This window comes from Quercus suber, unplaced genomic scaffold (assembly GCF_002906115.3).
Source record: "Quercus suber isolate HL8 unplaced genomic scaffold, Cork oak 2.0 scaffold_6, whole genome shotgun sequence".
Classification (NCBI taxonomy): Eukaryota; Viridiplantae; Streptophyta; class Magnoliopsida; order Fagales; family Fagaceae; genus Quercus; species Quercus suber.
Genome location: NW_027069472.1, coordinates 2,662,113 through 2,673,228, shown reverse-complemented (window position 1 = coordinate 2,673,228; position 11,116 = coordinate 2,662,113). Strand labels below are relative to the sequence as shown.

The following is an 11,116-nucleotide window of genomic DNA, read 5'->3' as shown; positions in this document are numbered from 1 at the left end:
AAGCATGGATCCAACCATAAACACATGGAAAAGAGCAAACAAAATACATGCATAAAGGAAAGTAATCCAAACCCTTTATTAAGAAACTTAAGTATATGGATGTAGGCCTAGACCACTAGATCTAAATCTACACCCTACCCAAAAGCCAAAGCACAAGAAAAAGGAACCAACAAGAGATATAAAGCTATAAAAAGCACTAGGCATAGCATCCAAACAAAGCTTTCAACACATGAACATGTAGATCTAAAAACAAACATGGTGAGAGATAAATAAACATGTAGATCTAAGTACAAACAAGAAATTTAGACATATCCTAACCCAAGAAGGCTAGGCCAAAAGCATCAAAGAAATAAAAAATGCTAGAAAGCAAGTAGACATGCTAGAAAAGTTATAAAACATACTAGGAGTTAAGATAAAGTAAGAGATATATTAGAAAAAGTTGTAAAACATGTTATAAAGCAATAAAATGCTATAAAATTAAATGGGTGTAAATAGTAGCTAAAAAGCTACATCTACAAACCTAAACCTCAAATCCAAGGTACCTTCCATGGAGAGGAAGATGGGTGCAAGAACTATAAACATGTAGATCTAAGTACAAACAAGAAATTTAGACATATCCTAACCCAAGAAGGCTAGGCCAAAAGCATCAAAGAAATAAAAAATGCTAGAAAGCAAGTAGACATGCTAGAAAAGTTATAAAACATACTAGGAGTTAAGATAAAGTAAGAGATATATTAGAAAAAGTTGTAAAACATGTTATAAAGCAATAAAATGCTATAAAATTAAATGGGTGTAAATAGTAGCTAAAAAGCTACATCTACAAACCTAAACCTCAAATCCAAGGTACCTTCCATGGAGAGGAAGATGGGTGCAAGAACGCTACCTCTTGATTGTTGGGAAAATGTGAGAAATCAAAGGTTTTTGTGTGTTTTGGGGGGGAGGGGGGTAGAGAGAGAGAGAGAGAGAGAGAATCTGCTTAGAAAATGCCCAAAATTACCCAATTTTTCTTTTAAGTTCTAGGGGGTTAGGGGGTATTTATAATGGAAAAAAGATTGTTCAGCTTCAAGCGCACCCTTAAGGGCCACAGGCCAGCTCCAGCGGCCCTTTAGGGTGCACCGGGCTGATTGCTGACATCAGCAATTTTGTCATTCCTCAATTTCGACTTTGATCACGTATTTGAAAGCCTTCTCGAACTCCAATTGAGCTAATCTTGGTGTCCCTGGAAAGGTATGAATGTCTAGTTTCCATAACACTTAACAAAATAAGAATCCAATAGCCACATCAAAAGTTATAGCCTTGAGAAATGAGCTAATGCTCCTGACACGGTTTTCAAAATATTTCAACTGTTTTAACTCTGATTTCAATCCATGAATAGTTGTTGGAAAGGGAATTTGAAAATCTTCATAATGACATTAGTTTCGGTCCATTCTAACAGTTGGATCGAAATTAGAGTTTCTGGTGCCTTTGGGAGTCAACCTCGGGCCAAACTTGGTCAAAATTGTTAAAAATCTCTAAATAGCTCGAGTTTGATGTAAAAGCACGAAAAATATAGTTTTGGAGTAATTTTGACCAACTTTGACTTTTGATCAACCCAAGGTTGACTAGAGGAATTTTGGTTATTTTGACCTACAAAGGAACTTTGAGTGTTTCGATGCTCGAACAGGTTGTGCCACGTCACTTTAGATGTTTCTGCAACCCTATGGTGAAAAGTTAATATTTTTGAAATTTTCAGAGTTTGGCATACGAATTAAAGGCGAACAAAAACGATTTACAAACCAAAACCCATCCCCAAATCCCTTGACATAATCCTTCATTAACCCGTGGTAAACCGATTAAACTAAATCCACCTTCGTAGACCTACCCAAAATCCAAAAGAAAATAGTAAAGGAAAAAAAGAGGAGGGGGGGTGTTAGAGAAGGAGAGAGAGAGAGAGAGAAAAAGAGATGCTATATCTACAATATTTTCATAATACTTTTACAACAAATTTTAAGTGGTAGATTATTATTAGCTCTTACGGGTGGGCAAAAAGTAATTTAAGTTGTAGATTAGAATTAGAAACAGTAACAACTTACCATTGATTTGTTGTGAAAATATTGTAGGTATAGCACTTCTTAATAAAAAGAAATAGAGAAATGGATAGAAGTTGGTGCCGAGATTGACAAAATCCACCAATGATAGTGATAAGCAAATGAGAGAGAGAGAGAGAGAGAGAGAGAGAGAGAGAGAGAGAGATGCACATTTGTTTTTTCCCTTCTTTGATTTCTATAGTTTGATAATTTTCCATTTTATTTATTTGGATGAAGTGGAAAAATAACACAGCAAAAATGGGTGATGTGGTCACATGGTTTAACTTTTATTTGGCACTTAATGACTAGGTTATTCGTGGAATTAAATAAACGAAATGATTGTTTTGAAAAGGTAAAAAAAAAAAAAAATTTAAACTTGGGGGGATTAAAATCAAAATTCTCAATTTAAGGTACAAAAATAAAAATAATTTCAAATTTTAAGGATCAAAAGTATAATATTATTTGATTTATTTATTTACCTTTTTTTTTTAAATTATCTTTTTAAATATAACTATATATATATATATATATATATATATATTTTTTTTTTGAGAAACAAACACACATATAAAGGAGAGAGAAAAGAGTTTTAACATAAATACACACGACAACTCCACTCAAAAGTCATAGTAACTTTTAAGGGAATGTAGAGTAAGTTATACTACACACAACACACTCTTTTTAGTAATGTGGGACAATTATCATTTTTTTAGAAATAAACACACACATACAAAGAAGAGATAAATGAATTCTAATACAAAGGCACACCCAACCTATTTTTTAATACAATATACATATAAAAGGAAATAAGTGATTCTTTCCTTACGAAATTTACCCAAATCACGTTAGAGGAATAATTTTGTATTTTTTTATTAATAAAATTTAAAAAAAGAAAAAAGAAAAGAGACATGTCAATTTATTATATCTGTGGCATGACTCTGTGAGTTACACGTACAAACAAAAATTATGAAAAATAGTGCTGGTTTGTCAGTGTGCAACACTCTATGTGTAGTAGGCTGAGGTACAAGTTGCAACATCATAGCACATCCGAGCAATTGAAAAGGTGAAAAGAAATAAACAAATGGATACACACACACAGACACTCTCTCTTTCTCTCTCTCTCTTTCTTTCTCTCTCATCACGCACCCACATACACACACACGCAGGCTTCCAGCAAGAAAAAAGGCCTTACTGCAGTGGCTTGTGTAAGGGCCGTAAGGCATGAGATGGTCAGTAGTCAAACCAGATCAGTTTGTGAGAACTATAGCACATTGACCAGCAAGTTACAATAGAGAGAGCCTCTGCCCAGAAATACATGTTCAAAACTTCAAATCATCTTTACCTGGTGAATATATCAAAATAAAAGTAAAAATTGACACAAACCCATTTCTCAAAATCCTATTTCAAGTCCAACCCATATATATATTTTTATATTATTATATATAAAATAAAACCCTATCAGAACCTCAAATACAGACAGCTGAATCCCAAACTCCAACCTTATAAGAACTGCCCTCTCTGAAAAGCTCTTCCTCTGAAATAAAGATTCTATTTCCACTCAATCAAAATCCATCTTTCCATTCTTCCTGTTCTATCTTTCTATTATTTCGTTTGCATTCAAAATTTAGGTTTAGGGTTACACATTATTTCAAAAGTTACATTTTTCATCAACCCTAAATCACGTTTCTCTGCCATTTAACTCTTTTCTATAGCTCTGCTTCAGGGTGTTTAATCAGACCCATGATTTAGACAGGCCATTTTTTTAAGAAACTCCAAGCAAAATCTTCTTATCTGGCTAGATCTTTCGGATGGGAAATTTACTAGCTAAGTTTCTTTACGAAGTTCAGTTGGGTTTGATAATTTACATTACAAAAGTTTAGGGTTTTCATGGTTTGATAATAATAAAAAGTTGTATCTTTGAGCAGTAGTTCATGTTAAACTTGCTAGTGCCTTCATGTCAACTCTGTTGAAGTAGTTCTGTTATAGAAACCGCAAACTTTCTCTGCTTTCTCTGCTCTGCTATTTAAGTCCGGGCCATTGTTGCTGACAATATCGGAGTAGATTTTTTCTCAAATGCTAGATGTTTTACTCAGTTTCTACTTTAAGAAAGCATAAGGAAAAATCTGACATCTAAGTTTTTCATTAAATTCGATTTGGTTGGATAAATCTATATAAATTTCAACTGAGAGTTAAGCTGTTTATAATTTCCATGTTTTTTCTTGTAGTTCTTTCTTTCTATGTTTGTTTTCTACCTTACCAAACATATATATCGTATTGAATATTGATCACAATTTGTTTCTGAAAAAGGGTTTGCCCTGTCTTAATGATTTTGATTTCTTTCTGTTTAATGAGGTGTGGGTTTCAGGGTAGTCTGCACTTACATTCTTTAAAAGCATCTTTTTGCAGATTTTAAAATTCCGTTAAACAATCTACATCGATCAGAATTTTTTTTGACTGTATTTCCATCGAACTAATAACATGAAGAACTTGAATCTGTATTGTTGTCCATGGTGCTGATTTTTGTCTGTCTTGCTCTTTACCCTGTAGGAAACCAATGCAGAAATAGAAGAAAACCTAGAAGGTATAATTTTGAAGTGAAATTAAAATGTTTTCAGAATTTGCAGAGAGAGGAAGATCGTACCAGGTAATAAAGAAAGGACATAATATTTTCTGTTAATTATATACAGTGAGGATTAAACCAGAGTAACATAGCTTTAGCAATATTACTACACTTTGGTCCAAACATGATATACCTGTTAATGTAAAATATCAGATTCCAGAGTGATATTTTGTATCAACTATCGAAGGGAATATATTATATATATGCCGCAAAGGAGGGGCTAGCTAGTTAATTTGTGCCAAGTTTCACCTTGGATGCGCCTACTATTTGATTATTTTAAGCACTATACTTTATACTTGAAGTGATGGGCAATTGTTGAAAATTTTACCAATGCTATAACGTAATGATGTTCTGCTGCTTTTGAGTTCTTGGAAACATTTCTCCAGCTTGAGAATTAATGGTTTTTATGGGAGCAAAAGAAGAGCTGAGGATAAATTAAATGGTTCTTTTATGATTCTTTATAAGGTAATTCTCAACGGTTGATTTGTTTGCTTCTGCTATTAAAGTATAAATTTATTTGAGTAAACTGAATGCCACATTGTTTTTCTAAGCCAAGCCAAGAACTAGCTCAAAAATATTACAAAGACATATAAATCATACAATGAGGGAAAAAAAAAAAAATAAGGGAAGAAAAGGGTGTGGTGCTTTAAAAAATTTTAACCAAAATCTGGTGAAAAGTTGTGTAACCCTTTATTAGTATTGTCCCACACCAGTGCTTGTTGTGTTTAGTACTCATTTTACAGAGTGGTTAATTTTAGAGTATGTGGAACCTATTAAGTCTCATAATAAATGTCTAAAAAATTTACATAAACAAGACCAGTCATAAACAGGTACTAGTGTCAAGTTATTATTCGAAAATAGCAGAAAGAAAAGTACACGATTTTCTATATATATATATATATATATATATATACATTGTTTTATAGATACCCTCTTTTCACCAAAATGTAAAAATTTCATAAAAGCAATTCATTTTGTTTTGACCAATATTGGGATTCCAATACAATTCCCACTGTTTGCACTTACACTGTTAATGAATGGCAGGGTCCTCATAGTGATATCATCAGCTACATGCTTTTGTACTACAAATTTTTTGTGTTTTTTTTTTGGTTTTCCATAATCATATTAATTAATGTGATTAGCAAACTTAATAATGTACCTATCACTTAAAAATGAACCCTATAGCAGCAAACGACACGTATAGGAGTGTTACTAAATCATATATATGATATGTAACAAAAAACCTAATCGGGGGCTTTTGGTTTAGGAATCTGATTCTCTATGTTTTCATGCATTTAGCTGCAGTTGTTTGTTATCAGTCCCAATATGGCCCAACAGAGCCGTCCATTTGTTGCTAAATCAGATGGGACGCATTGCCAAGTAAACTCATCCAACGCTTTCCATGTGGGCCAACTCTGTTTGCCACTTCCCTCTATCCTCGCGCGTAGGATTCACTCTCTCTTTCCCTCTATTCTAGGAAAGCCACACACCCAAAAATGTAACCAACAAAAAAAAAAAAAAAAAAAAAAAAAAAAAGGAAGTGTTAGGTTTCATGTGGATATTTTTAAACCTTTTAAAATATACAAACATATACCAATTTCCAAAAATACCCTTCACCCTAATTTTTATGATTTTTATGAGCATCAAAGCATCAAGTGATATGAAATGAAAATGGGCAATTTTGTTTGTTTGGTTTGGGCTCCATACAAAGCCAAAAACACATTAAATATGAGATTTGAAATGCACCCACTTGATTCTTACTGTGGGGTTGTCCCCACATGATCATTCAATTCTCCAATATGTATGTTTTTTATAAATATATATAGATAAATAAATAATAAATCTTTCGACAACTATCATGACGTGTAATAGCGGCAGCTTTTCTTTCTTTCTTTCTTTCTTGATGTTTCCTTCCTAGCCCTCGTACACACAAAACACAAACAGAGAACCCGTAAATGATAGAAAAACCTAAGGGCAAAAATGTGAAAACGAAAAGATACAAAATCGAAAACATATGAAGGGCCGAGAAAGCAACAGAAAGTTAATAAGAAACCCTGATTATCGAGTTGTGTGAGAGATCTGCAAAAACCAAAAATAAGAGAGCCCTCTCTCTTCCTCTCAGAAACCTCTTCACTCTTTTTCTCAGACACCAAACAAAAAAAATAAAAATAAAACTCCAAGAAAGTGAGAGAGCTACCAAATATAAATAAGCCCCTCATCTTTCTTTTGGATCTATATCTCTATCTTTTCCGAGCTCTTATTCTGTATTGGAACTCAAAAAAAGAGAGAAAAATATGAGGATCCGCAAGAACGCGAAGCTCTCACCTCTCTGGTTCTCACACGCTTCAGCTCCCGAGTCTCTGCAGGCACACGTGTGCCAGCTCAACCAGTCTCCATGGGATGTGCTTCCTTTAACCCACCAGGTATTATTTTCTTTCACTTTCTTTCACTTTCTTTCATTTTCTTTCGCAGATCTGCCAAAACCCTCTTTGTCTTTCTTCGCATTTTCCCTCTCCAACCTGCATTTTTTCTCTAGGGTTTTCTTTATTTGCCTCTTCGCCGCATTTAGGGTTCCCCTAAACCCTAAATTCTTTTACTTTTATCGTGTATTTAGCTCCAAATACCCGATTAGGTTAATGGGTTTTCCTCATTTTTATTATTATTCTGTTGGCTCCGCACAGTTCGAAGGAGATGATAGCCTCACTGGAAATGCGAGCCTCGGCGATTCTATTGGAGCTGTCGAGAGGTAACTGATAAACCCTTTTGACTATTCTTTCAATTCCGATACTTTATATTTATCTTCCTTAGTTATTAGGGTTTATTTTCCATTTCCAGTTCGAAAAATAGTTGTATCGTATGCGAGTAATTGTCCAAAATTTGTTGCTGGAAACGTGTACAAAATTAAGAATAGTTCGTGCGTCTTCAAAATATTTTGTGTGTGTGTCTGTATATACGCAGTGTTGCGTCGATGATGGACGCGGTGGCAGCGAAAGCCGAAGACATGGTTCTGGCTTTAAACGATAACGATGCTGTCGAGAAGAAAGGCAGAGCGTTCGACCAAAGGGCGAGAGAGAACGAATTCGGTGGGCATGGCGGGTTTGAGAAAGCAGCAGAGAAGAGAAGCTCGTCGTGCTGCCAAAAGACCGACGGGAAGGGTTGGCAATGTAGGAACGAAGCGAAAGAAGGGCAATCCCTGTGTGAACACCACTTGAATCTTCTTAGGTCTTACAACACTGCCAATTCCAAAGACTACGTGCTTAGCCTTCCGGAAATCCTCCGCGGCTGCGGCTGCAGCAGCTGCCGCAGCCGCCGGGGCTCGCCGTGCTAGAGCCCGCGCCGCGAAGAAGGGTTCCTCCTCGGCCTCCAACCCTTACGAATTCTACTATTATTCCGGATTCGGCCCGCTATGGGGGCGGAAGAGAGGCGATAGAAGCGGTGGCGGAGGCGAAGATGGGACCAAAAGCGCTCATCAAGAAGCTGCTGCCAAAGTTGTTGTTGTGGAGAATGTGAATAATAATAATAATAGTAACAATAATAGTAACAATAATAGTGTTAGTGCTGCTGCTCAAAGCTCTACTCCTTCCTCCTCTTCGCAATTTGATAACGAGGAATTCGATTATGTGGACGACGACGACGAGGACGATGGCGGTGATAGCGGCAAGAAGAGGATGAGGAAGCCCGTGAAAGCTCGATCGTTGAAGTCCTTAATGTAATTGTTGGATTTATGTACATGAATGTTTTTTTTATGTGTGGGTGTTCGTTGTTTTGAGATTATCGTAAATTTGTGTGTTTTTTAATTTTTTTTTTTTGGGTTGAACTTGAAGTACTAGTATTTTAGCCTTTTTAGGGTTAAGGGGGGGTCTTTAACTTTTTTTTTTTTTTAGATTATTATTTTTATATTTAGATTTGGTGTTTTGGGTTTGTGTTTTGTTATGGGTGAAGTTAGTTTTTCTCTCGTAACATGACAGTAGCAGTTTTTTTAGGGTGTGAGTCGGTTGGACCAAGGGGTTGGTGTTAGTCAATGTTTTCAAAATGTAAGGGTGATTCAGTAATTTCGGGTGTTCCAAAATCCATGTATTTTCAACGATATGCAATTTAGGTTCCGTGATGTGGCAGGACATTCATTATTCTTCTCGTTGATTATTTATGCGAGTTTAGCTTTAGCCTTTAGGGATAGGATAATAAAAAAAATAAAAGAAAATTAATTACAAATTATTTGCATGCATAAATAACATGTGTTGCGGTATTTTTCCACGTGGCAATCCTATTTTGAATGTGAGCCCATTGATTCGAGGCATTCACGGTTTAATTCATCTAGTTTTCTGAACTTTGGTCGCCTACGAATATGTTTTTGTTAGGCACTCTTTTTAGAAAGCACCGAAATTAGGTTGTGAAATTTCTACCCTTTTTATTTTTAGTCCACCGTGTAGTTCAATGAAATTCTTGTAGGCTCTATTATATCATCAATAATTAATATATATTAAAAAAAAAACTAATTAAGCTAAGAATTTCGTAACTCAGTTAACACTTCGATAGAGATAGTTTGGGTTCAAATCCCCTCCTTCCCATCTATCAAATTATACACATAAAAAAAAATTAAAAAAAAAATCAAATTGGGATAGTTAATGTTTATATAAATATTAATGAAATAATAAATTCTAAATTCATTTATTTCAAAATGAATGTATAAATTTTTAAGAAAATATTGAAATTTCAAAATGGATGTATAATCCTCTTTTTCTCGAGCGATTCCTAAACCTTAAATTTTACATTCTCTAATTTGGTCCTCCAATTATGAAATCCTAGCTTTACCCCTTCAATAGATCAATATTTGTAGGTTCCATATAATAGGATAGCTCTATCAAATTATGCACTACCAATATTACTTTGTTTTTGTGGGTTTTAATTAGCTCAATGGTTAAAATCTCTGATAGTTGAATAAAAGATCTAAAATTCAATTCCTGCCTTCACCAAAAATTGATTGATGTCTTAGTCTAATGATAAAAAGTTATCATGAAAAACGGACGCTATAAGTTGAAACTTTCTCTAAAAAAAATATTACTTTGTTTTTGGTGAACATCTAAATATGTAAGCTTTTTTTTTCTTTCCTTCAAAAGTAATGTTGCTTAGCAATAAATTTAAGGAAACAACAAAAATTCACAATTATTTTGTAACATTACCAAATTAGCCTACCACCTCATATATAAACCCACCACAATTTACAATATATATATATATTTTTTTTAATTTCCCATATGTGAGGTAGTAGGATAATTTAATTAGATTATTGTAAAATTGTTGTAAATTTTAGTTCTCCAAAAGACTTCTTAAAGATATGAGATGGTGACGGAAAAGTGCACTCAACAAAAATAAGAAAATTCCTCAAAGATGCAAGATGTGATTTTGTGAATGCAAGTTTGCCAATGATTTAAGAAACTTGACATGAATGAACCATTTGATGGTGACGGAAAAGTGACCTAGTTTAAATACATTAAACATGCTTTCGACAAAGATTCATTAGGCAATCTCCTATAACCATTTACAAGTTCTTTTTAGGGGTAATTTGATAGTTGGAGAAGAGAGGATTTGAACCTAAGATGTCTCTTTTGAAAATACCCAAAGGTGTCAATTGAACTACATGGCTCTTGATAATATCTATTTACAAGATAAATGGTTATTAGAAGTAAACTCATTCTTGTTGACCCATCAAAAAGGGGAAAAAAGATATTACTAAAACTCCTACACTATTGTGTCAAGTTTACTTCTAATCGGGGTAAACACATTGACATTAATGCTACAATCACAAACTTGCTTATAATAATTTTACAAATTGTTAATGTGGCAAAATTCTTACTAATTCTCGTCTGAACTCACCATTGATATCACTTTGTAAAAAAATTTTGTTATTTTAGCATTTTTTTCAATATCACTTAGAGCATCCACAGCAGTGGAGCTAAATATTTAGCTTCACCAAAAGTTACTTTATCTATTTTACCTATACACATGCTGCAGCAGTAGATCTATTTTAGCTTTCAACACAATAAAATAATATAAACATTACAATAAAATATTATAACCACTACAATAAAATAATATATCTCACTACCCAAAAAAACATCCACAGTACCAACCATAACTACCTTTACCATCAGCCACAGCCACAACCACCACCACCACCAGCAGTCCACAACAGGAAAAAAAAAAAAAAAAAAAAAAAAAAACCAAATCTCCAATCTTTTTCCTCAGCCACAGCCACACACAACAACCACCACCACCACCACCACCACCAGTCCACAGCAGGAAAAAAAAAAAAAAGCCCACCAGAGCAAGCACTCCGATCACGTCGGTGAGCTGGGTCGACAGAAGGAGTGGGTTGGCGAGCTCATGGGTTTCTCAGTCAGGCACCAATATCCACGAGCAAGCACAACCA

At 34.4% G+C, this 11,116-nt stretch overlaps 1 protein-coding gene across 1 annotated transcript; it reads left to right on the top strand.

Moving 5' to 3' along the window:
- The first annotated feature begins 6,717 nt into the window (after positions 1–6,717).
- On the top strand, positions 6,718–8,399 carry LOC112015354 (uncharacterized). The gene is made up of 4 exons (XM_065773862.1): positions 6,718–7,109; positions 7,368–7,432; positions 7,645–7,939; positions 8,106–8,399. The coding sequence occupies exons 1-4, from the start codon at positions 6,981–6,983 to the stop codon at positions 8,397–8,399; spliced, it is 783 nt and encodes a 260-aa protein (XP_065629934.1). The 5' UTR covers positions 6,718–6,980.
- Positions 8,400–11,116: the final 2,717 nt, after the last annotated feature.

Bases quoted from the DNA above. Each gene is read 5' to 3' on its own strand.
- LOC112015354 (XM_065773862.1), top strand. From the start codon at position 6,981: ATGAGGATCCGCAAGAACGCGAAGCTCTCACCTCTCTGGTTCTCACAC. The intron at 7,433-7,644 runs GTAACTGATAAA...GTATATACGCAG, and splicing joins TCTATTGGAGCTGTCGAGAG to TGTTGCGTCGATGATGGACG. The intron at 7,940-8,105 runs GTGCTTAGCCTT...TGGGGGCGGAAG, and splicing joins CTGCCAATTCCAAAGACTAC to AGAGGCGATAGAAGCGGTGG.